Source organism: Corvus moneduloides, chromosome 18 (genome assembly GCF_009650955.1).
Source record: "Corvus moneduloides isolate bCorMon1 chromosome 18, bCorMon1.pri, whole genome shotgun sequence".
In the NCBI taxonomy this organism is placed as follows: Eukaryota; Metazoa; Chordata; class Aves; order Passeriformes; family Corvidae; genus Corvus; species Corvus moneduloides.
In genome coordinates this window covers 4,374,242-4,400,886 of record NC_045493.1, presented here as the reverse complement: position 1 = coordinate 4,400,886, position 26,645 = coordinate 4,374,242, and the positions used below count along the sequence as shown (strand labels likewise).

The 26,645-nt window shown below is 45.0% G+C and overlaps 2 protein-coding genes across 2 annotated transcripts; one reads left to right on the top strand and one right to left on the bottom strand.

Moving 5' to 3' along the window:
* The first annotated feature begins 1,997 nt into the window (after positions 1–1,997).
* On the top strand, positions 1,998–3,586 carry POP5 (POP5 homolog, ribonuclease P/MRP subunit). Its single transcript, XM_032127657.1, has 5 exons — positions 1,998–2,096; positions 2,175–2,317; positions 2,394–2,543; positions 3,051–3,134; positions 3,312–3,586. The coding sequence occupies exons 1-5, from the start codon at positions 2,077–2,079 to the stop codon at positions 3,407–3,409; spliced, it is 495 nt and encodes a 164-aa protein (XP_031983548.1). The 5' UTR covers positions 1,998–2,076; the 3' UTR covers positions 3,410–3,586.
* Positions 3,587–3,916: 330 nt separating this feature from the next.
* Positions 3,917–24,815, bottom strand: RNF10 (ring finger protein 10). Its single transcript, XM_032127656.1, has 17 exons — positions 24,245–24,815; positions 18,386–18,585; positions 15,708–15,907; positions 14,625–14,715; positions 13,408–13,592; positions 13,194–13,330; positions 11,544–11,704; positions 11,082–11,210; positions 10,668–10,926; positions 10,305–10,438; positions 9,647–9,764; positions 9,226–9,327; positions 8,605–8,739; positions 7,690–7,787; positions 7,401–7,461; positions 7,090–7,248; positions 3,917–6,190 (listed from the first exon to the last, which is right to left on the bottom strand). The coding sequence occupies exons 1-17, from the start codon at positions 24,402–24,404 to the stop codon at positions 6,114–6,116; spliced, it is 2,406 nt and encodes an 801-aa protein (XP_031983547.1). The 5' UTR covers positions 24,405–24,815; the 3' UTR covers positions 3,917–6,113.
* Positions 24,816–26,645: the final 1,830 nt, after the last annotated feature.

Here is a 26,645-nt window from a genome sequence, read left to right as displayed (position 1 = left end):
CAGGCACACCGTAAGGCTAAGCTGGAATCTCATTCCACAAAGAAAATCAATTGAATCTTCATGGACTTTAATATTGTTAAAAAATGTGAGATTATCTTATCACCTAGGAGCTGATTGTATTGACTAGTGGAACAGATGACAGTTAGATCCCCATTTGGATACTAAAACACAGAGCAATATGGCAAAGATCAATGTAATGCAGTCCTCTCATCGAGAGAATGCTTCTGTCTGCATTAGCTTCAAAACTGCCCTCAGTCCCTTTGATTGTGGCCCAAGAGAAAAAGTCTCTTAGAAGTCCATACTGGGCTTTGTGCTTTTTTTCCCTCAGGCAACTCATATTCTGCAGTTCTCAGAAAAAAACACAACTCAAAAATGTGATCACAGGTGAAGGAAAGAAGTTCATAGCCAAAGAGAGAGCAGCAGAACAGGCATCTGTTTCAGAGGGCAGAAGTTTATCAGCCAGGACAGGATTTCCACTGGGTTTATCATTGTTTTCTGTGCCTAGAATGAAGGTCATTAAAGATGTTTCCACCCTGAATTAGCAATGAGTTCCCACTTAATCTATAGTGTCTCAGCACTCATATGTGACTTGGCTCCGAGAACCTCGGTGAAACTTTCCCATCTCACACTAAGATATTTACCTCACACCTTTTCCCTTATTCCCCCCATTCCCCTCTCCTCAGCTTATTCTCCTACCAGGTCTTTTCAAAGAACACTCCCTGCTTCCTCGACCGTGTCACACATCAGTTTGGGACACCACTACAGAAATAATTATAAGGAGTGGCTCTGTTCCACAATTTCCTTAGCTGTTGTCATTAATTAGCACATATCCCCAAACCCCCGATACCTGAAGCCTGAGGAGCTACAAATACTGGAGCAGTTTTCTGAGGCAGCAAAGACAGAGCCCTTCCAGGAGCATCGGGGGCTCTGGACGCTCTGCTGAAGCTTTCGAGAGGCAGGTAATCGCCAGCCTCCACCGGACCTCCCGCGGCTCCCATCACACGGAGACGTCCCGTCTCCCTCCTTTAGACTTTTTAGGCACAAGATAAGGCGGGCTTGGCCGGGGGCGGGTCGGTGCAAAGCAGCAAAAGGGACTAAAGGCGAAGCATCTGACCTTCTGCAGACCCCGCGCTCCCGCCGCCCCCTCAGCCGCCCCCTCACGCCGACCCGCGCGCCGCGCGCGCCCCCTGGCGGAGGGCGGGAGCAGGCGGTGGGGCGGCACGTGGCCGCCCCGAGAAGGACACGGATAGAAGCGGGTGGGCGGGGGGGAGTCGGCGTGCGCCGGGAATAGTGCGGGCAGCGGGACCAGGGAGTCATCGTCCGCCTGTACTTGGCACTAGTGGGGGCGCGCCTCGAGTGCTGTGTCCAGGTCTGGGCCCCCCAGTTCAGGAAGGCCGTTGAGGTGTAATATCACCCGGCCAGAATGTGCCAGGATATACTCCACTAACAATGGAGCGGATCCAGAGGAGGGCAGCGGAGCTGGGAAAGGGTCTGGAGCGTATGTCCTATAAGGAACAGTTGAGGGAGCTTGGGGTGTTTAGCCTGGAGGAGGCTCAGGAGGGACCTTCTCGCCATCTACAGGTACCTGGAAGGGAACTGGAGTCAGGTGGGGGTCGAGCTTTGTTCCCAGGCAACAAGCGACAGGACAAGAGGACACAGCGTTAAGCTGCGCCAAGGGAAGTTTAGGTTAGCCATGAGGAGGAATTGCTTCACAGAAAGGGTGATCAGACATTAGAATGGGCTACCCAGGGTGGTGGAGTCACCGTCCCTGGAGGTGTTTAAGGAAAGACTGGACGTGATCTGGCTAACATGGTGGTGACTGGTCACAGGATGGACACGATGACCTCAGGTCTTTTCCAACCTAAGCGATTCTGATTCCGTGACTCCGTAACCCGCCAGCAGCTCGTGGCTGTACCGCGCATGCGCGATCCATGGTGAGCGGCGGAGCCACCCCGGTGGCCGAGCTGTCCTTCCCTTGTCCCCGCCCCCACACGCCGGCGATTGGCTACAACGCGCGGAGACACCTCGCCCATTGGCCCGGCGCGCCGTCTGTCCCGGTCGCGCGCCGCCGCCGCCATGGTTCGGTTCAAGAACAGGTGAGGGGGTCGGGCGGCGCTGCCGCGGGGTTTGGGGCCGTTTCCGCGCTGCGCTGTTCACGCCGCGCTGTCCCGCAGGTACGTGCTGTGCGAGGTGGTCTCGGAGGACCCGCGGTGCCGGCAGTGCATCGAGGACCGCACGCTGGGCCTCGCCGTCAGAGACGCCATCGCGCGGCTGCACGGGGACTACGGCTTGGCGTGCTGCTCCATCTCCTTCACCGGTGCGGGGGGGACGGGCGGCCCCCGGGGGTGCGGGGTCCCTCCGGGTCCGCTTACCGGTGCACGTGTCCCCCGCAGTGAAGTACCTGAACGCCTACACGGGGACGGTGCTGCTGCGGTGCCGCAAGGACTCGTACGGGCTGCTGTGCTCCGCGCTGCCCTTCGTTCGATACCTGGAGAGCCGCGCCCAGCGCTACCCCTGCTTCCTCAACACCCTGCACGTCGGAGGTCAGGAGCCCCCCGGGCCTGGGGGGAGAACGGAGCTTTAATTATACTTGCCACGACCCCGTGGTGCTGCTCTGGGTGCCACAGACATTCCTCGTGTGTTAATAACGTCAACTGCTTTAAGCAGATCCAAATAAGAAACAGGCACCAGCAGTTCTTTTTTGAAATCCTCGTTAATTTTGCTTGGAGTTTCATTACATTCATTACAAACCAGAGCACCAAATACAATGTTCCATTCTCTTCTTAAAATACATTTTCAAAGTATAGTATCTTCTATATTGTGAAAATTAACCCCCAGGGCAACTAGCAGGCACTGCATGTTAGAAATTATTACTCCACCACTTAACCTCAGCAGTGCAGAAATGAAGTCTACAGCCCCTTCTTAGCATTTGCATTAACAAACTTGTTTCCTGGGGCATTTGTCACTTGATGCTCTTTGGGAGATACTCGAGCAGCTCTGAAACATTTGGTTGTGTAGATTGTTACGTACTGTTCTTGTGATTTCCACAGGTACCATAAGAACATGTCAGAAATTTCTGATTCAGTATAACAGAACACAGCTGCTGAGGTTGTTGCAAAACTGTACAACTGAAGGTGAGGTTCTCCAGCCACTTTCCTAAAATGTAGCCTCAATTCCTGGGGATTTTGTAGGATATATGCTGGGCTACTTCTGAATTCTTGGCCTGAGAAATGTTTCTTTCTTTAGAAGTGGAGAATATTCCAGTGCATGTGAAGAGATGAAGTAATAACCCTCTGCTTTCTTTATTGCAGAGGAAAGACAATGTATACAGAAGTCCTTGTTGAGCTGTTTCCTTACAGAAGAGCAGTCTCAAAGTGGAGATGAGGATGATGGCACAGAGACAGACTGAATGTTACTTGTTACTGTTCACCTCCATTCTGTACTTATTTAATCAAGTTGTGACTGGTTATCTTCAGTGTTAAGCAATGCAGAGGACAGAAAAAGCATTTGTTCATATTTAGACTTCATTCCCCATTCCAGAAATTCTTAAACAAATTTAAAAATAATAAAACATTATTTCACTTAAGTAGGCTACTTGCCTATTTCACTCCAGGAGTCAAAACCACTTGCACTCCTGAGGAGTGCAGCAGCTCAACGTGTTCTTCATGCTGAGGTTGAAGGGAGCTTTAGGCAGTTGGCACAGACAAGGAATGTAGTTATTCTCCTTCAGCATACAAAAAGCATTAACATCTGCTTTTTACCTTATCTTTAAGTGCTCTGTTAACCACAGGGCTATCCATTGTTTTGAGTCAAAAAAGCACCAGTTGTGGACACAGGAGCAGAGAATACATGGAATGCATGGCAGAGCTGCAAGGCTCAACTCCATCCCCCCCATTATAAAACTCATAGGTACAAGTACTGCTTAGATATTTATTAAGTTTACACCAATCAGTTACAGGAAAGTAGCATTGCTGGTATTATCTCGAATCCATAGGAAAACAAGAGACAATTGAAGATACTGTCCCTGTGGGGACTGCCCCTGCAGCAGGGACAGCCTGCCTTGCCCGCATCACTTCCCTTATCCTAGTGTCTGTGACATGTGAAGGTGAGTTACACCAGCTCCAGCTATTCTCTCTTCCCAATGCAAAGAAAAGTTGACTGTAAATGTACAGAGATAATAAGAACACAACAGATACTGGTTAGACACTTAAATAGTTACTCCTGTTCCATGGCTTAAAATTACTTGCTGTGAACAGTTAACTGCATATTTGAATCTCTCTTAGTTGCTTTCTCTGCCCTCACCAATTCTTTTCCTATAAGCATTTTAAAGTATTGACAGCAAGATGTGTTACCACTTTCAGGCATCTTGTCTTAGTTTCTTTGCAGTCACCTGACAAGCTGTACTCAGTCTTTCCATCAAGCAGGGTTAGTTGTGACCAAGTGTGAAGTCAAGCTGCTTTCAAAGAATGCTTTGCAGGTGTTTCGTCTATCCTACTGTAGCAGTTGGAAGCATACTTTATCTTCCCCCTCTCCTTTCTGGTCTACAGCCACATGTGACATACTCTTTGGTACTAGCTTCCCAAGAGACACACATCTGGAGCCTGTTGCTTTGCAATCAAGCACCCATGTATTGACATCAGCTTTTTAAACAGGGACACAACCACTAACTGCCAGTGATGTTGGAATACCTAACTCCAGGTGCCTCAAACACACACTTCCTTGCTCAGATCTGTCTCGGTGTCAGAGGGACAGAGCACACCGAAGTCTGTGCCAGTGCAGTCAAAGACAACAGAAGACACTGTCAGTCTCCTTCTCTAAGTTCAGTGGTACTTTATACGAGCATCCTGGAAATTAATTCTGCCAGCAGGAAGGTAAAATTTGAATCTGTGCAGTGGAGGTTTCTGGGGCTCCACACTGCTATGACAGTTCAGCTACAGCTGAGGAAGGGTACAGTACTGTAAGTGCGTCTGTGTATGATTTATTGCGACTGTTGGCCTTGACTGGTACATGACACCTAAAATTCATTTTATTCAACAAAATCCACACCACTTAACTCATTAGCTCAAATCAAACCACAAGCAGTGCAGAATGTGACCACCCAAAGAAAGAGTGGGGAGGGGTCCAGGAGAGACATGTTCGTAGCACAGATCAACTTACATCTGAGAACCAAGCAGATACAGGCCCTTAACCCAGTACAAGAGAATCCCAGTTTCTTGCTGGGGTATGAAAGTTACCTACAGACTTCAGCTATCAATTGTTCTTCCAACTCAGGAGCAGCCAGTCTCAAACCATCATTCAGATGGTTACCGGAAGCCCTAGAGGGGAGTGTTTATTCTAAATGATCAGATTAAAAAGAATCTGTAGCCCATGGTTGGCAAAAAACAAAAAGTAATAGCCTCACTCACCGACATTAAAACAGACCTGAACAACTGAGAGAAGTCAGGAGGTTCCTTCTACCACTAGTGCCAGTTTGCATTTTGAAATACACAAATCATCAAGCCACTTTAAAACCAAGTAGCCAAGTTCTGCTTCACACTCACCTCAGCTTTTTATCTTTCCAAGCCAGGAGAACAGGAGGAATTCTTGCTCTTTAGAAAAAGAACAGATATAGCAGCTAACACGCTAAAGCCAGTAAGTTCTTTTGCCTGTTTCCAGTGCAGCCAAAACCAGTTTCTCAGGAGAGCAGTTTGACAGCTTTACTGTAACAGCACTACCGTCAGTCGGATGGACTTCTGTCCATGAATAATTACAGGGAAATAAAGGCTCTCTGCCTTTTCTCTTGGGTAATACTGCAGTACTTTGGCAGTGCCACACAGCTCTAAGGACTTTGACACTGCTTATCAGGCCCAAAAAACTGACTTGGCAACTAGAAGCCTTGGTGGATTTGTCTGTGGGTTGTTACTTCCAAAATTCTGTTTCAGTATAAATTCATTAAGCAGTTGGAATCAAAACATGTTACTTCAACATACACTGTCATGGTTTCCTCCTGAAGCCCCTAGAAGTCCTGGAAACACAAGTTTAGGCTGTCCAAATTTAAATACTTAAACTACAGCAGCAAAACAAAGCAAAATGAAAAGAAAACCAGGAGAGGAAACTTCTCTTGAATAGCAGAATCACTTTGTGTGAACAACAGAGGTGCTGAACAATAGCTTCTGCTTCTGTTTCTTTCTTTTCTTGCCTCTCTTTTCCTCTGTGAAGAATTAAAATGATACTGTCATTCTTGTCATGGAACAGGAACATCACACACAAATGATAAATGGTCTTCCCTAGCCTAAGTGGCTTCTACCAATCCACAACACTTCCTATAAACTCACTGAACACCAGGTAGTTTAACAAAAAATTACTGCAGATGAACTAAGGGAGACTCCATCACACCTGAAACACAATTACAAACATGCCTAAATGATTGCAAAGTTAATGCTGCAACAGCAGACCCTAGGACTGCAGCATCCAGCAGTTTGCCTTTCCAACAAGTATTACTTTCATACACGCCCAAAAAAAACCACTGCAACTGGAGCAGACACTCCACTGAAACTCCCAAGCCCTCCCATCCAACTCTCTCCATCATCCAGTGCAGTCTCCAAACAGAAGCCAAAGCTAACCATCAGAACTGAGCATTAAAATTTAGTTTCACCAGCCAGCACCAGGTTTAAGTTCACCTCAATTTGTTTCACACTCCCTAACTTGAAATTTCAGCTAGCAGTTACCTTGTCATTTTGGTCAAACTGAAGTGGTAGTTCAGCAGCTCAAGTATTTTTAATTTAAAAATGCATAACCTGAACTTCCTTAAGATAAAGCTTAATTTAGGTTCTGGTAGAGACATGGCCGACACGATTGTCAAAAGCCATCTTTGTCCCAACAGGATTCTTTGCCTGTTGGAGATCTCAGCTCCCACTGAGAGGTTGCTTTAAGCTGACAGAAGCCCTAGGCAAGCTGTTCAGAAACCACAACCTGACAATTTTAAGAACTGTTCTCTGGCCAATTTTTGGTCCCCAAAATTGCTGCTTTCACTTCTCCCAGAGGAAGAAGGGAAAATACTCAATTTTTTTGCTTTCAGAAGTTTTCCTGTCTTTTCCCCCTGTCTTTTACCTGATAAATGATCAGCTGTGGACGGTTTGTCCAGTTTCAGGAGGGCTGCCTCAATAGCTTGGCTGAAGGAATTCTGGAAGCTGGGCACAGGTATCCGGTCAGAGCTGTCACTTTCTCCATCACTGTCTACAGGCACAGGGAGTGCCAGAGTGTTCTCATCTGAAAGAGGGAAGGGCATGCAGAAGGCTGTATAAAACTTTTCACCACACAAATGCTCCTCCACACTCCAGATCCTTCTTTTGAAGTTACAAGATTTCTCACATTTAGACGCATGGTAAAGAAACTGAAGTACTACTACCAAATTTTCTTACCTCTTGTCTTTGGAGCAGGTTTAGGCCATGTTTCTGGTTTTGCCTTTCCAACTCTCAACATCTATCAAAAAAGTTGTAGGGTATGATTAAATTCCACGAACTTGAACAATCCTGCATACCCCCTAAGTGGCAAGAAAATCTAGAAACCGCCTCAAGCAGTCAAACCTTATAATGTTTCCTTAAGATTTATCCCACATTGCTTTTGTAGGGGAAGCAATTGTAGTATCAGCCTAATCTCCAACTAAGACACAGGTAATTCTGACAAGATTCACTCTGCTAAATAGTTTACCTGGGCAAAGGAAGGGAAGGGAGACTCTTCTTCCAAGCTTCCACAGAGCAATGGGCTGACCTGGCTGGCAGCAGGTGACAGCAGAGTTGGAATAGAGTCTGTATACACAGAAAGGAGCTGAGAATTAAAGCCAGTTGCATTTGGCCAAGGCAGTCATTATGCTGCTTATCAGGATGTAACAGAAATAAAGTTTTGTTAACATATGTAACTCATCCTTTTTATCTCATCGGTTCTATCCATCAGTCACACAGTAGGACCTCTCAAATTTCCTCAATCTTTTTATTTAAGGGAAATTTAAGTTTGCTTGTGGTTTTCTTTTTGTTTTCTTTGTTTGTTCAAGGGGTTTTGTTTACTTTTTTTGGGGGGAGGGGAGGGCTTTTTATTGGGCTTATTTTAGTATAATGTGTTGGAGAAGATGGAGATGATAGAAAAAATGCCAGTAGTGCTTTCCTGGCACACACTCTTTCCTTCTCTTTTTGGGGCAATTGTTTCCTTTCTTCTGCCTCATGTAAAAGATGGGGTAACTACAGTGCAGATCTCATATTGTCAAAGTAGAGGCAGTAAAAAGCAGACAAAGGAACAGAATGTTTCTTAGCCATGTCTGCCTTTTGTGTATGATCTCATAGGCAGTCTAGGAAAGAATCATAGAATCACTGAAGGGTTTGAGTTGGAAGGGACTAGACGACCATCTCAATCCACCCCCCTGCCATGGGCAGGCACCCCTTTCACTACACCAGGTTGCTCCAAGCCCCATCCAACTTCGCCTTTAACAGTTTCAGAGATGGGGCAGCCACAGCTGCTTTGAAAAGAAGCTGTCTTTGATCAGTATTGAGAAAGTTTAGCATGATTACCTGAGCAATAGATCCCAAAAGAATGATCAAGAGCTAGATGTGATGTGTTTTTCCACAAGCTCACCTGTCTGAAACACAAGGCTTCTGCCAAGAGGAGACTGACAGAAGCTCTGATGATCAATGCTGGTAGTTTCTCTGGGGCAAGAGGTAAAAGCAGGGAACTGCTGCAGATTCTCTAGAGCAATATGGACCTCTGGATCTAAAAAGAGATTTTAAATTAAAGCACTACACAATGTGGGGGAGGACTGTCAATATGCAAGTCATTTCGGGAGTCTAGGAGGTGCCAACTCATTTCTTTCCGCTCTATTTTGGAGACCAGTACGAGCCCTGGTGCTGGATGGAAGCAGTTTCTAGGCCTTTTTTTGCCTTCTTCACTTTTCACTTTACATCGTGATTACTATAAAAACAAGAGAGCTATGTACACCATGGAGATAGCTGTGCCCCTGAATGCCCTCCATCTCTCCCAAAATGTACAAGTATGCAGCAATTGCATAACATCACTTAACATCCTGACTAAAACAGCTAATGTTTTTCATTATACAGACATTGTTCCTAATACTTTGTAATCTTGTTCTAAGTACACACTACAAACTACAGGCCTCAGAGTTCATCCTAAAGCTCAAGAGATCAGCTCAGCAACCAAATATGACTAAAAATCCACCAGTTATGCACCATCATGACTTACATTTGCCCTGTTTCTTGTTTTCTTCTATCTCAATCCTGCGTTCGCGCCGTTGTTCATCGCGAGCTTTCTTCTGCCGTAGACGTTTCCTCTTTTCAAGGTCATCTAGGAGCAATGCACAGCACTGGATATCAAAAACCCCAATAATCTGGCAAGGTTTCCTACAGCTCTGAGAACAACCTTTTAACACATTAGTAGCAAAATATGCTTACAAACAACATATGCTCTTCCAAGCAGTCGGGATGTTTTATTCTTTTTGTAATTATTGTTTATGAAACAGTGAGTTGGGGCTGTTCTGTCTAGCAGTCATTAGACAGTTGGTGCAAGAACAGTAAAGCTCTAATGTATGTTCTTTTTTCTACCAGTAAAGGGACAAAACCAACTTCCCCTTCATGGAAGAACCTACTAGAAAGGTAGTACAAACCTGAAAACAACTCTAAAGTCTCCTTAGAGATGACAGGTGGCTTCAGAGCCAGTTCACAAATGCTGAACTCACAAGTGAGGGGCAAGTGACAGAGGTAGCGATGACGCTGTCTTATATCCTGATAAAGAGAGAGTGATATGTCACCACAAGGACTGAAGGCAGCCATGGTGATGAATGGAAGTAGAATGCACACCATTCATCAAATCAAATGGAAAAAAAATAGCACCAGTGACACAATAATTACTTTAAAAACTACAAACACATGACGGATGCCCTGAGTCAGAATCAAATGTTCCAAGATCTCCACCAACTACATCATGATCAGACTTGAATGCAGTTATTCCAGCTTGCTTTCTCATTTTCATGTTCTTCTTTCCTCCCTTCTCACTCACATCACTGGAATAAAATTCTGCAGTACCAGACTTGCAACACAATTATTTTTGTACTGGACCTTCTAGAAAAAAGACTAGACTGCAGCCTACTTACCAAAAGCAACATATGCCCCAGCACCTTCCACAGATGCCCTTCACAGATTATCATCCCTACCCATTCATGCTTATTATTTCTTACTACTGAGGAGAATCAAGTCTCCTCTATCAGCTACAATGATCAATCTGCTAAAACAAGGCCCTTAATTAATAAGAAGTAAAATAACTACCTCTGTCATGGAGTAGCCAGTTATCTCCACTACAGCTGCAGTTATCTTCTCTGGACTCTTCTCCAAGCTGCCATATTCACGCACAAGGCATCGAACGTTCACAGGGTGAAGGTACATGCACTGTCCATCCTCCGCTGAAAGGCAAGACATCATCACTCCTTCTTTGCCTGTTCATTTTCAGTACCCTTCTCCCCACCTCAGTACACCCTCCACTAATAAAATTAAAGCTCCATTCTGAGTTCCTGTGGCCCTTTTATTTCACAGGGGTTAGCTGCATCTAATGAACTGACAAACACATTTCTCAAGGAGGGTCCCAAAGGAGGCATCTCTGCCCCTATGATTCCAGGATTTCATTCCACTGACCTTGATAAAAATAGTAAAAAGGAGAGCTGCCAAGAGGTCCACTGCTAATTGTATCTTTAGATTCTTGGCAACTTGTTTCAGCTGGATTTGGTTCTACTGTAGTGTTCATAACAGGTTCTCGTACAGTGTCCACCTCAGGTACTTCCTCCTCATCCAGCACTGCCTCTTCTACTTCCACAGGAGGTGAAAAGGAACGTGCCAGGTCAGAACAAGGCTCCACAAGCTCCTCATCGAATGCAGAGAGATATTCCACATCACACTACCACAGCAGAGAGGATAGAGTTAGTACCACGTCACCTCCTTCAAAGATTATCATTTCTGCAAAAATCTTTGGCACAAGTTCACTGCACACTGCAGTGTGAACTGGCAGAACTAAGTGTTAACACGATCTGCCAGAGCAGATTTGTCACCCACCTTTTTCTCTTGGGAAACAGCAGGCTCCACAGCTTTGGAGCTTTCTAGGACCAATTCTTCCACAGCTGCACTGATTCCAGCAATGCCATTATTTTTATCCCGGTCAGCAGAGAGTGCTGTTTCTCGCTCCTGCAGATCATCCAAAGGGATCAAGTTTCAATTTGCCATTTAAGCCAGGAGGCCGTCACCATAGCTATTTTTAGCCTTGCCCTCGTATTCCTTTCCTGGAATATCATCCATCAAAAGCCATTCTGCTGTGTTATCCTGAACACCACACCAGATACCTGGAGTCCAAAGGCTACAGTCTCCAAGGTGTATAATGCTACTCCAGCAGCAAACACCAGCATCTTGCTAGAGACCAGAATAATCACACACAACCATCTATGCAGCAGAACATGGATGCTCAGCACCCAGCATACTCTTAAAAATAAAGCTACTAAAAGTCTCGCAGGAGGTTGTTACCTTCAACTCCTGGATAGCTGCCTCAATGAAACAGGCTTCTGGGGTGTGCTTTTCTTCCTCATACTGTTTCAGCAATGCCGCTTTCTCCTCCAGAATCACCAGCTGCAAGACCTGCTCCCTGGATGCCAGAAGCAGCTTTGAATACTGACTGTGCTGGTCATCTGCACAGAAGGAGCACCAAATCATTAATATCTGCACACAGAGCCACCAGTTTGAACTGCTGCTTCTTCTGAAGTTTTGTTACTGCTCACTTTTGTGAGTTAATCCCCCAGGGCAGACAACACTCAGCAAGAGCTTGATACAGACTCCACAAATTACCATTGTATCACAAGCTGGTGTCACATAGCTGCTCTGACATTTATCTCCCCCACACAGCACTTTATCTGCCACTGCACCACTGAGTTGCTACACATCAGTAAAAATCAAGCCTAAACTTCTACACTGTAGAAGCATCCCCTTTGAGAAACCTTGGGGGCGTCAAAACTTCCTGAAACAATGCAGTCTGCAGCTTCTTCCTCTTTCTTCAAAAATACTGCAGTTGGAAATTTCTGCAAAGCACCCTACTTTGGCTCAAACTAGTTCATAAGACCATATGTATTAAAAATGCATACAAAACATTATTATGAGGTTTTTACAAGAAGCACAGCAGAAATAGTAAGCTAAAGAATTGCAAGTTTAGCAAAAGGTGACCATTGTCACTACTTTACAGCAACCACACCATCCCATATTAAAACAGTCCCCATATTCACTGCTCCCCAAGGGTCCAACCTTGCCTACAGACAACAAGTCAATGGTGAATTTCCTGGCTTTAGAATGTTCTCAAATCCTATATTTGTTCTTTTGTTTTATGAAAGGACTTAAAGTCCTCTAGTTTCAAATACTGAGCAACACGTAAGACCACAGCCTGCATGCTGGATTATCCATCACATGTTAGGAGACTTGACTTTTTCCAGAGTTTAAATGCATGCAGCCCTTCCTAAATGTGACTGCAAAATGAAGTGAGCCAAGACAGCCCACAAAGCAGCAATGTTCAGTAAAATTATTTCTTTAGTCACAAAATTTTTGTGATACTAACAGATAAGATGATGAGTTAGTCACACTCTTGACTGGAGAAAACTGAAGATGTCAGGCAACAGATGTTTGGAATAGGTTTGCAATAATTTTGATTATTTCCCCATAGCATTCACTGACTTCAGCTGGTAAGTGCAGATGATGAAAACCTTGTTGAAGATTACAGCCTTGAAATAGTGTAGACACAGAGACAGTTATTTTTGTGAAGCTGTATAATGAGGAGTCAGGAGGAAAAAAGTTAAGGACACTGAAGAGCCAATAAAAGCAGTAATAGTCACACCAATGACTGCAGATGCAACGTACACATCAAACTATAAGCAGGGACTGAGAAGGTAGGAGTCTGAAGTGCAGTCACGTGAAGGGACACAGCACACAAGCTAAAGCCTTACAGAAAAACAGTGTGAATAGGAAGTTTACTGTTAACGTGGTCATTAAGCATTTCAGCTGCTAAGCCCCATGTTTTGCAGTCTGGTGTATTTTAAGGTGACAGCATGGCACTGCCAGGGTAAATTGTCTCTACACTAATCCTGGTCACAGTTAGGAACAGGATTCCAACCACCAGGACTCAGATACACTCACCTCTGATGTAAACAGGCTGAACCACATTCATCCACTGGGATTTGGGCAGTGCTACCAGAACACCTTTCTCTCTTCTCATAAGTTGCATCGTAATGGTATCACCAATTGCATATTGACGTGTTTCCATAGCAACAACACTGCAATTTATAGAGGAGGTTAGCAGTGTAAAAATAACATTTCAAAAAGATGCATGACTTAATTAATGTTGTCTCACCTCTTGAGATCCTTCTTGTGAACAGAGCCATAACAAATAGGACACTTACTCCAGGTCTTTTCACTCAAGGAGAGATAGTGAAGAATACATGCCCAGCAGAAGATGTGCCCACAGCGGGTGATCTTGGCTGCGGTTGGTGGGTACAGACATATGGGGCAAGAGGGCACTTCATGGCTACAGATTCGCTGAAATGGCACATGAGAAGAACAGTACAAGTTTTAGACTTAGAAATCAGTTCCTGGGATACAGAATAAGCCACCTGTAAGATCTACTCTAACATATTATCTTCCAGCTCTTTAGGCTCTGTTCATTTACCAAGAAATTAGTGCACTGTGCACTAACACCTTCACACTGCACAAGGAACAACCTTCTAAGCCACCCATCTTATTGCTCACATCTTATTTCTACTCTAATGACATTAAAAAGTGAGTTTTCTCATATTCATCACCTCACGTATTCATCATCTTTACGAGTTAGCAGCATCTTCATCATCCAAATTCAGACAGTGAGAAGATGGCAAGTGAGCTCTGTGGCCTCTCACACAAGCAGACTTATGCAGCCCTGTGTAACTGTGAGACTGAACTTACCCATTTCCATGAACATGCTAGGTCTAGTCAGACATTTTGGTAGCACCTCTGTGTGGCAGAGACATAACTGCCAAGCAAGCACCTAGATTTTTTCAGCTCTCTTGTAGTGACAGGTAACAGTAAGCCTACCTCCTCGCCACCTACACCATGCACAAGACTGTCTTGGCAGATATACATTTCTGCTTGAGGCAACCCAAAACTTTTGACCACAATTCTCAAGAGATTTTCCATTTTGTTGCTAGGCAAGATAGGCCACCTATGCACAGAATAATTCTTCAAAATTCTACACTCTAGTCCTCTTCCATGGACTCATGCCTAAGTTTTCTGTTAATATCTCCATCACAAGGACTCTGTCTACAGAATGTCAGATTCTATTTTTGATGAACTCCCATCTGCGAAAGCAAGAAGCTGCTAATTTTCCTAATAGATTTTAGCACTTCTCTTTTCCTGTCATGAAAGTATTTCATAATATATTCCATGACAGATCTTTCCCAGTATTGTGGGAGTGACAGAAAAGGCCTCAACTCAAAAACAGCTGAGTTTTATGTAATATCACAGAGGGAAAGAGGTAGTTAAAGACAGGTTGAGGTTCTTAAGAAGGAAAAAAAAATCTAGCCCATCATAACTGACCACTTGCTCCACAAAGTCCCAGTTGACCAAGGTATCTGGATCAGCAAAGTGGACTGTGTAGTCCTGTTCTTCAGAGACAACAAACTGGCAGCTGGGGAAAGGCAAAGAGACAGATGATCCACACAGTTGTTTCTAAAAACTTTTTGAGAACTATCCTACAGGATTCTCTGAGCTTCTTCTTTGTCCAGAAGAAAACTGCTGGATGCAGTCAGTAACTTATATCAACAAAAAATCAAGAGTTCAGTTCACAGCCAGATCAGGATACTGGTGTGTCTAATTTCAGTTAGACACAACATCATACACTAAGTACAGAATGAGCCAGGCAGACTGGTTTTCCAGAAACATGTAAGAAACAGCTGCAATGGGGATCTATTAAAAAACAGGGAATCCACGAGGGGAAAAATATTGTCACAAAAATTACAGCTACTGGGGTTCCTGCAAATAGACTTCACTACAATAAGCCACAAAACATTATGGAGAAATCAGAAGCATCAGTGCTGAAAATACTTTTTATCTTTAACATTATCAGAGACAGGAAGTCCTGAACACACTTCAAACTCTGGGGAAATTTCCAGTCAAAAAGGAATTCTGCTGCTAGGTTACTATACTGATCATCATTTGGGTTATACTACATACTTAGGGGCCCGCAAAATAATCAGCATTTTAAGAACTAAGACCCATGTAAGTAATTGCCTTTGGGACTTATAAACTCAGATTAGCTTTCATCTAGCAACTGCTATCCCTTCGATCTCAACATACCAACTTTTGGAAAAAAACAGCCATCTTCTATAATGAACTACACAGATATTCCCAAATAGGAGTGTCATGTCCCAAAGCCATGCTTGAAAATTTGAGCAGAAGATTTTTGTTTGTATCTAAAGGACTCACTCCATCAGATACCTTGCGAATAGGTGATGACAACATCCCTTTAAAATATAGTCATTACCACTAAAAACACTACAGAAAGGTAATTTCACCCTGGAAAAGACAATACAACTAGTCAAGCCCAAATGCAATTCCCTGGCTTGTCACCCCTTACAGCTCCATGCCTCTGCAGAAGAGCCCCATGGATCTCCCACTCACTTGGCCTGCAGGAAGAGCTCCTTGTTGAATGGTTTATGTCCCCACTTGTTCCTTTTCCCCCAGTTGCCATGTCCATTCCCATCAAAATGTCCTGCTTGGCCACGGGGTTCAAAGGTGAAGTTCAGTAAGTGGTTCAGATTAATCTTCTTGGGACCAGAGAACTGGGCAGGGCTGAACTCTGCCCGTTGAACCTCTGCTACCTAAGAGAGAAAAGCATTTGTTAGAAATTGCTGGAGTTTACAGCAAAAGCATCAGTACAGGTGGACATCCAGGCCCTATCAGTGATAGCACACAGAACACGCAGCATCTACTCACTCACCTTCTCCCATCCCTGTTCTGCAAATCAAGTAGTGCAGCATTAGAAATGCATGAGAACTTGCAAGTCAGAACTCAGTGGTCTCATCCCACACTGAGCAAAAGGAAGAGAGAGTTAAAACAGCCACAAAGACAAGTAAAAGCTGGCAAAACATAGTCAAGAAGTTGTTCAAATCCTCTTTTAGACAGTAATACAAGCCTGATTACTGTTTGCACAGGTTGTACTTGTTTTGTTTAGTTTTCATATAATGAAGCAAAGAACTAGAATTCAACAGAGACAGCAGGTGAATTTTGAGCAGGTGATCTAGGTGAGAAGTGCTGCTTATCCATCAAAACCGAAAAGTAAGAGTATCAGTTCAAGCCCACACTCTACAGTATTTAGATCCACATCAGCATAAAAGCCTCAGTCTAGTTTAACCTTGATATCAGCAAGGCCATACAATTACTTTCTCACTACCACTATCACTTGTAAATTTGTGCCCTGAAGTGGTTGGACACAATCAATCTTCAGAGGGCAAACTCTGGCCTGTGTAGGAGACTGGTTGGCAGAGTCCCTTGGGAGGCAGTGCTGAACGGCAAAGAGTCTAGGAAGACTGGACATTCTTCGAGAAATCTTAAAGGCACGGGAACATGCTGTCCCCTTATGACAAAAAATGAGCCAGTGGGGAGGACCAGCCTGGCTCAACAGAGAGTTTTAACTGGAACTCGGGAAAAAATGGAATTTATGACCTGAGAAAGAAGGGACAGGGAACTCCGCAGGGCTAGAAGGATGTCATGAGGTTATGCAGGGAAAGAAGTGAAGGGCCAAAGCCTGACTAGAACTTAATCTGGCCACTGCTGTAAAAGAAAGATGTTTCCATAAATACATCAGCTACAAAAAGAGAGCTAAAGAAAATCCCCATGTTTTATTGGATGCAAAGGGAAACAAACATAGTGGCAAAGAGTGAGGAAAAGGCTGAGGTACTTAATGCCTTCTTCCCCTCAGCCTTTAATAGTAAGACCAGTTGTCCTCAGGGTACCCAGCCCCCTGAGCTGGATAGGGAGCAGAATGAAGCCCCCATAATCCAGAGAAACAGTCAGTGACCTGCTGTGCCACTCAGACACCCCCAAGTCCATGGGGCTGGATGGGATCCACCCAAGAGGAGATGGAGCTGGCAGCAGTGATCATCATTTACCAGCAGTCCTGGCAAACTGGGAGGTCCCGGTTGACTGGAAGTCAGCAAATGTGACACACACCTACAAGAAGGGCTGGAGGAAGGATCTGGGGAATTACAGGCCTGTCAACCTGACCTCAGTGATGGGGAAGGTTATGGAGGAGATCATCCTTCAAACCATCACACAGAGTGTACAGGACAACCAGGGGATCAGTCCCAGCCCTAAACCCAGTGTGTTTATGAAAGGCAGGTTCTGCCTAATCTGATCTCCTCCTATGACAAGATGACACACTTAATGCATGAGGGAAAAGCTGTGGATGTTGTCCACCCGGACTTTAGACAAGCCTTTGCACAGTTTCTCACAGCATTTTCCTGAAGAAACTGGTGCCCACAGCTTGGATAAGCACACCATTCTGAGTAAAATACCTGTCCAGATGGCTGGGCCCAGAGAGTGGAGGGAAATGGGGGGACATTCAGCTGGGCCCCACTACTGGGGTTCCCCAGGGCTCAGTATTGGGGCCAGTCCTGTTTAATGTCTTTACCAATGGTCTGGACAAGGGCATTAAGGGCACCCTACGCAAGTTCACAGGTGACACCAAGTTGGGCGAGAACGTTGATCTCCTGGAGGGTAGGAAGGCTCTGCAGAGGAATCTGGACAGGCTGGATTGATGGGCCAAGGCCAATGGTGTGACATTCAACAACACCAAGTGCCAGGTCCTGCACTTGGGTCACAACAGTTCCTTGGAATGCTCCAGGCCCGGGGAAGAGCAGCTGGAAAGCTGCACATCACGAAAGGACCTGGGGGTGTTAGTTGACAGCACCTGAACATGAACAAAGTGTGCCCAAGTGGGCAAGGCAGCCAATGGCACCTGGGCTGCACTAAAAATAGTGTGGCCAGCAGGAATAGGGCAATGAAATTGTGTCACTATATGTTTTCACAAAGGACCTGTGTCATGAGATGGGTACATGGCCTGTCTTGGCACCCATTCCTCAGATGGCATTTTTACCTAGAGCAAAGAGCACTCTCTTCTTTAGTTGCCAAGTTACTCAGCTCACACTCCCTCTGGCATCTCAACGATGTTAGCACCTCTTATCACTCTATTCCTTCCCAGCCCAGGAACTGAACACAGCAGACCTGTCTAGGCAGGCCAGGGTGATCCTCTCATCCCAAGAAAGAAGGCCTTGGAGGCATGGCATTACACTTCTCACCTCATCTCGTCTTCCACCATTAGAAGAGCTAAAAGGTTTGCCACTTCCACTGCTGCCTCCCCTTTGAGGGGGCATCTTGTTAAAAGCTTTGCTTTTCTGTGAATTGGAGCGACGGGACTGACTGGAAAAGTTCTCATTTTTTGAATATGAAGTTTCTCTTTTACGATTATAACGTTTGGATCCACTTGCATTCTTTCCATCTGAAAGGAAAAGAAAAGAAAAATCAGATCAGCAGTCTCAGAGCTGGCCCCATGTACTGCACCTCAGCTAACTTCACCTCAGAGATGAAATCACCTCAGCCACTATCTTAAGGATAGTGTTTATCAGGACATTAAATCCCCCCAGTAACCCAAACAATTTCATTCCTATCATTGCCCAAAGAGCTGGTCAAAGAGTTTAAAAGAATATATTTGCTGTGCTCTACCTTTTATAAAAATAGTTGAATTTCCTTTTTCCAGATTTGGAATTGCACCACCACATATCAGAGTGTTGCCTGGTACGTTACGTTATAAATACTAACATCACATACCACATCTTCATGCCCCATTACAAGAACTGACAACAACTAGTTCTCTTTTTTTCATTTAATTTGCCTAAAACACACATTTCATCATATTTATCACTACACTGAAAATACACTGTATAAACACACTGCTGCCTGCATTTTTCTTGAAGGCTTCTGTTGCCTGCATTCACTCACTTCTGCACTCTATGCTTAAAAGATCCCAGCAGATCTAATTCTGTTTAAAAAACACACTTTTATGTCATCAGGCCAACAAATGCTAATTGATCTTGAAGCACAAACCAAATGCTTTGTGGCCTTGCAGGGCACATACCTAAGATCTAAGTATTAAGTCCACCAACAAGAACTGCTTGCGAAAAACCATACTTGGCACACCACTGACCCTAACACAGGATGCAGTGGTGAAGCACAAAGAAAAACACTGCAGGAATAAAGTTCACGAGAGCAGAAAAATCACTCCAGCTCTTGAGAGGGGTTTTCTGTGCCTTAACAGCTGCTACATCAAACTGCTAGAACAGAGGTAATACTATGAAGGTATTTCTAGTAGTCTTAACACAAGATCAGAGTTGCCCAAGGACACAACGGACTGCTGACTGGTTGCTTAACCCGGCACTTCCACCACTCGCCCTAAGTTTTATTTGTTGAAGAGGTATGGTGATAAACTCAAAAACAAAACTCCTCAGGCCCCACAAGACATCTATCCACACCAGCCAGCCCCAAAGTCACTCTGGATACTCAGTAAACATTACACAAATAGCAAGGCCTCACACAGTATCTAGTTGCATTTTATAAAAGCCTATGAGTTTCCCTTTACCCACTTTGTAGTCTTCCTCCCCACTCCTTAACGTAAACCTTACATGGCAGGCAAACACACCACTGTGATTCTGGATCATGTTTCTCATACAGGCAGTTTCATTGCCAGTGCTTCCAGTTTCCCCCTTTCTCAGCACCACTTCTCATCTACCGAAGCATTTAAAACAGCTGGAATGGCATATATTTTTTTTTTTTGGTTACGTTTTTTCTCCCACCTGCACCTCCCAAAAAAGGTGAGCTGAGGACAGGATGGTCTGTGTGTTATTGCATATTACTGAGGATCCAACTTCTAAAATAAATTAAGTAATAAAAGTGGCTGGACCAGGTTCTGTGCTGTCTGCTGTTTCTTGCACTTGTCAGACTTCAGTCTTTGCCTGCAACTACAGCTAAAACAGGACACTATCACTACTTTCACACAGTGTGACAGACAAACTTCATTTTGCAGACAAACTTCATCATCAGAAATGGCAATTTACTCTGCTATTCAAAAGGCTGATCCTTTAATTCAGAATTAAACCAACTCTGTCAGAACCACAGCTGTGTAACTCAAACACATGCCTGCATAGCTGGCAGTGCTTTAATGCACATCAGGCTCAAAAGACATGGCTTGAGCATTATCAGGAAAAAAACACACCAGAAGCTGCCAAGTACTGAGGGTGTGACCAGGTCTGGTTGAGTGATTAGGCAGATCTTTTTTGAGAGTGTTTGCAGGGAAGAAGGAATAACCAGCACCTCAGAGTCTCTGGTAAAAAATTAAGTCATTTTGAAGAGGTCTGGACTACTCCTTAAGTTACTCAGGAGCAGAACTTGTCAGTTTAGAGCTCAACCACCCTCTTAAATCTGTAATTTCAGCAAACGCACTAGAGGGACACGTGCTTGTTGTCTGTACCACTTTGTAGTTTCTCTGCCATCTTCAAATGGGGAAAAGAAACAACTCAAAAAACATCAGTCTAAACTGGGTGTTTACAAGGCCCCGGAACAGGGAACAGCTCACCCCTGCAGCTGACAGAAGAATTTCCTACCACTTAAAAGTTTTAATCGAGTTACTCACAATCAAATTTGTCAGTGAGATGGTTTACATACATTCCTGTCATACGATAGGTCCTTCCAAGCCACCTACTAGAGCCTTTGGGAGTCACTTTAGTGACTCTCGTATTTTATAGGAAAGAGCTCTCCACTTGTGTCTTTTTTAAAAGGACCCTACAACAGTCTAACAATGCTTCAAACCTGATTTTACAGATTGTTAGTTTCACCCTCCCCCCCCACGAGAATAACCGACCTCAGTAGAAGTCTGGTCCATCAGAGTAGTAATGAAATTGGTCAGCAGACAACCAGGAGCTCGGAGAATGCACTTGTAAATTGGAACAGCTTTCCCCTATCCTGAATTAAGCAATGCTGTTCCTTCCAACCTTTCTAGCATGCCACATGTCATGCTCTCTGCTTTCTATCATCCATCACAGCACTCCCACAAAGAGCAGGGCAGGACAGGCTGCAGTCAGGCACCGAGAAAAGTGGAAGATTCTCACTGCCATCCTCTCTTGTGAGATCCCAGTTTTAAGTAGTGTTAAGTTTGGATTTGGTAGCTTCTCTTCTCCCCTCTTTTCTTGGCAAATTAGGAGTTAGCAATAGCAAGAGTGCTGGTGAGGTACTTACTCTTCACTATGGTCTTCAGTTAGTCCTTTTGCTGTTTTCATGGCATCTAACCTACATATACACAAATTATGGGATTTATCTCCCCATTTGCACTCCAAGAGACTTACAAAAAATACTGTCCATATAATGTAAAAAGACTAGCAACAAAACTGTTCTTGCATTTTGGAGCAAGCCCTGAGATTTGTGGTTTCTCCTGCTGCTAGAGGACCTCTATCTCCAAAGATCCAGAGTGAGGAGATGAAATTCACAGCGTTAGGAGCAGCTCTAGGTGACCACTTGGGCACTGGAGCTGCAGTACTGGTTTGTTACTGGGGTCAGAACTGCTGTTTCCTTCCATCTTTTTCACCTCTTTCCTGCTGAGCTGTGCTGAAGCCAGCAGCATTGCATAAGGGATCTGGATCACACTAAAGCCACAGGGTTGTTTCATGAAAACACACAGAGGCTATTGCTGCCACCAAGGCAAACATCCCAGTGAACAGGAGGTGACCGACTTCTCACACAGCCCAGCCAAGCAGGCTCACACGGGGTCTGATAAGGCCCAGCAATGTTTGTGACAACTAACGCTGTCCATCAGCTCTTAAGGACTGCAGAGAATCCCAACAAGCCTGTTTTGCCTTAGCTAGCTACTTTATTCCACTCTAATTGGATGTGATTCCTGTTGGCACACTAATACAACATAAAGAAACTTTTCTGCTGGAAACTTTCAGTTTAGTTTAGTCTCTGAGGCCAAATTCAAAAGATAGGAGGAATCAAGCTTCCAGAAAGACAAGGGAATACAGTAACCTATTTAGCCCATTTCCAGCTGCACTGCAAGAGAAAGAAAAGCTACCATAAGGATTCAGGAATATCCATTTCTTCAGCTGAACAGTTACAGCAGGTAACTCTGGAAAGCATCAAATGGCAAGTGCTTGACTGGATTTAACCCAGTGACCATCTAAGGAAGGTCCATAAGATTACCTTCCCTTTCAGAGGAGACACAAGATTTCCAGAATACATCCTATACCTGTCCTTAAAGGGATGGACCACATCAGCTACAAGGACAGTGATAAGAAACTCAAGAAATATATTCCATATGGTGACATGCCAGTATCTTACATGCAACAGCTATGAAAATATAGCCACAATTTTACCCAGTTGCATCCTGTGTAGTCATTTGCCCTAATTTCACCAAGGAAATCCTTTCATTTTAGTTTTCAGTACACTCCAGTTAAGATAGTCCTAAATAAACACCTACTCCTATGAAAAGAGATTCTAATTTTTCTGGGTCTCTTTGATGCCCTGTAAGGGAAGCAACTCATCCATTTGCCCTCCAGTGTAGTCCAGAAGCAAGTATCATTGAAGTGGAATTATGTAATGACAAAATTTTCCTCTGTTTTATTTTAAAAAGAGGTCTTAAAAAGTCTTGGGGTTTATTAAATTAAAAGTATCAGAGTAGAAGAGAACAGTCATCACAATTCTTCTCCCCACTGCTCCTGTGCTTTTGGTGATTTTTTTTGGTTTTTTTTTTTGCTTTTTGTTTCCAGTGGCATTGTTTCAAGCCTTTGAAAGGTGACATTCCATAAAAACCACTTAACACTTTTATTCTGGGCTGGAATATCAGGCCTTTTACTTCCTTCCTCAGTACAGATACTGTGTCTTCTACATGAAGAGATACCAGCCACAGCACAGGCCATCTTAACTCCTCCCTGAAGGATGTTTGTATTCTGAACAAACATGAAGTTTATATTGTGAACAACCCTCCACAGAGCATCACACACCACTACAAAAGAAGCTGAAGTGAGGAGGTGTCTCTTGGCACGACAGAGACAGAAAAAATTCTTCTTAAAAAGACTTCCAAGTGTTTGAATTTGAAGTTAAAATTTCACTGTAATAGCACAATCCCACAACCTGGGGAGCTGTGGGTGAGTCATCTCCCATGTCCCACTTCTGCCAATCCTGTGGAAGGTCAATTAATACAGGTGAAGAGCAGGTTACCCAGGACATGACCGTGTTTAGAAGGTCCAAAAAGGAGTCAACAATCACCGCCAAGATACTAATTTTGTTAACCTGCTGGAGTGCACTGCTGCTTTCTCAGAGGCCTAAAGTAATACAGCCGAAACAAACCACTGAGGAAGAAGGAAATTAGTACAGCAATGGTGGTGTAGCAATCTGTTGACACTCTCTCATATACTTCCAGGACTAAAAATCACCAATTTAATCACTACTGCCCCATTTCTAGGTTTTAGGAAGGTAAAAAAAAAAAAAAAAGAAAGGTTGCCAGGAACACTCTGTTCCTAAACTGGTTTAGGGAACTAAAGGGGCTTAGGTCTTACCTTGAAATGACGACAGGAACCACACTGGCTCCTGACAAACTGCTCTGTCAGCAGAACCAGCTGTTTGCAATGCCAGGGGTGACACTTTGGGTTGAATGCCAGATAAGCAAATTCTGAGCTCCCCCAAAGGAGGTCCCTGAAACACCGGGGCAAGGGGAATGCCCTCCTTGGCAAGGTGTAACAACGACAGGTACAAGATGAAGTTAAAGGCTCTATTCACAGGCACTGGTGAATGTATGTTCTTACTATAGCACCAGGGCTTTAGCTCTCAAGCTAGTTATTCCAATACTAATGAAGATAAAGCAATAACCCTTAAAGGAAGAGGAGAGCGGAAATCCCAGCTCACCAAACAGCGAGCAGAGCCGGAAGAGGAAGGAAAAAGAAACCAAAAACAGACAGTGACCTGAAACGCCGCCTATTAAACCTAGCTGAGAGACAAACAACCCGATAAGGCGAAGTTCAGCTTCGCCACAAACCCAAGGGCGGCATAAAGCCGTCTGTCCCCCCGGTCCCAAGCTCACCCCCTCCCTCCCTGCGGAGCCCCTTCCCAGCTCTTACCGCCTTTGGGTTTAGACTCCCCCCCGGCGGGCCCGGCCGAGGCGGACCGTGGCTGCTGCCCTTTGCTGCCGGCCGAGGATCCGGGCGCACCGGAGCCGCAGGGGCTGCTCTTGTCCATGGCGGGGGCTACGGGGGTCGCGCCGGGCGGGCTCTGCAGCATCAACGGGCGCCCTGGGCGAGCGGCGGCCCTGGGCGAGGGGGCACGACGGGCGCTGGCGGAGCCGGCGGGGGCCCAGGCTCATGGCCCGCGGGGGCGACCGGCGGGGGCGGCGCAGCGCGGACTCGGCCTCCTTCATGGCGACATCTTCTCGCTGCTCCGCTCGAACCGGGGAAGGCCGCGGGAGGCCGGGCCGGGCCTGCGGGGCTCCGGGCGCGGGAGAGAGAAGAGCTGCTCAGGGAGCCCCGCGGGGCCCGGCGCTCCTGCCGCCCGAGGGGTCGGCACCACCCCGGCACCCACCGGCTGCTCGGCGCCGCACCGGCCCCGGCTCGGCCGCCGCTGCCCCGTAATGGCGACAAGTCGCCCGCAGCAGTGGCCGGACCCGGATGCAGCCGGTCCCGAGCGGGCCCGCGGGCATGCCGGGACTCGTAGTCCTGGGCCGCGCGGAGCGCGCCGGGAGCTGCGGGGCGGGCCTGCCGCGGGCCCCGCACACCGAGCCTGGAGTCCGCCCCTCGCTGCCGTCCCCGCACCGAAGGGATCACCCCCACCTCCAGTAGCGTCCGAGAGGATAGAAAATCATCTGTTATAAAATCAGTGCTACCTCTTTGTAGCAAATAACCGTAAAAGTTAAAAAAGAAAACCAACGCAAAGTACCTCATCAGGTCTACTTGAAGTGATATTTTTTAACTTTTCCCTCAAAGCAAAAGGGGGAAAAAGACCCCACAAGGCAACCTCGATCCTAAAAGCATTTCTTTTAACCTTTAAAATAACAAAGATCTTGAATGCCTCTCCTGATGCCTTTTCCATTATTTTAGGGATGAAAGCTTCAAGTTCTGTGGGAGAGCAATTCCCAGATTCTTAAAAAAAGTATGGGTGGAGCATGTAAGGGCATCTTTACCCCCATAATTCATATCATGATCTGAATCTACAGCCCCTCAAGTAAAAGCTTCACTACTGGTTTTGTACGCACAGGCCACATGCTCTGTAACACCAGTATGATCAACAAATCTAGGAATTTGTGTTTTACAAATTTCAAACTGTGAAAAACGAGGTTCACTCTTAGTAAAATTTTAAGGAAAGTTTAATAAAAGGGACAATTAGGAGACAATAGCAAAAAGGGTATTACAGTTGGGTGCTTTGGCAGAGATCCAAAGGCACACCTCTACAGCCAAAAGATCGTCTTTAAAAGTACATCTCTTATTCCATATTCATCACAATCATGCATGATTCATAAATTCTTTGGAGTTTCTGTGTATCATCCATCAGCCTTATCTTCCTCCTTGGCTCCATTCCGTCTCTGCTCCCTCCATAAATTCTTCTCTCTGGTTTCGGGTCTTCTTCTTCTCTGATAAGATACTCCAGGAATGTGAAGGCTTTCTCTGCCCATCTTTTTTAAATTGACTACATAAACAATGGACATTCTATATCACGTTTTACATTACAGAACCTAGGTAAAGTTTTTCTAACATTAAGGAACATGAAAAAACCAACATCACAATACATTCATAACAATTATGTAACATGTGAAAAGCCAACGTCACAATACATTCATAAAAATACCTCCCTTTTCCTTTTTTTACAGATCATTTGGCTTGAGCTGTATCCCTTGTTTTCTAGCCTTTATTATTTGCTCATTTTTTTCACAAATCAATCTTGCTTCTTCAAAGGGGTCTTTGATATCATTTTGCTTCTTTAACACTATGATCTTCTGTGCCGTTCCAGATGTAGCCAATTTTGGTTCCACAGGCATTGGTACTATTTGCATGCCTTGGACCACAGTAGATATTAATCGAATGAAACAGGGGATCAGGCAAGGGAGAAATATCAAGCCTGCGGTGGCACATAAAAGGAAGAAGCCTCACTTCTTCCACCATTCTATTCCCAATACATTATCCCACCAGCTAAGTTTTAGTGTGGATTTATTTCTGCAGGCCTGGGCCCTAGGGTATATCACCGTGTCCCGCAGCCATAGGGAGGAGGAGGAGAGAAGATCCAGCAGGCAGGAATTGTGCAGCAAGATTGATTTATTTAATTATTTTACAAACTCTTTTATAGACTTTTTTCTTCATAGTCTAATTGGACAAAGGATCAGACACCCCTTGGGGGTGATTGGCTAAAATCCTAAAACATCCATTGTCAAAATATTTTTCTACTATACCATAAACAAGACTTTTCAAGGTTGCAGGTGGCTTGGGTGTTTACATTCCCTGCTACCTCTTCTGTGAGAGAGAAAAGTTTCTCACG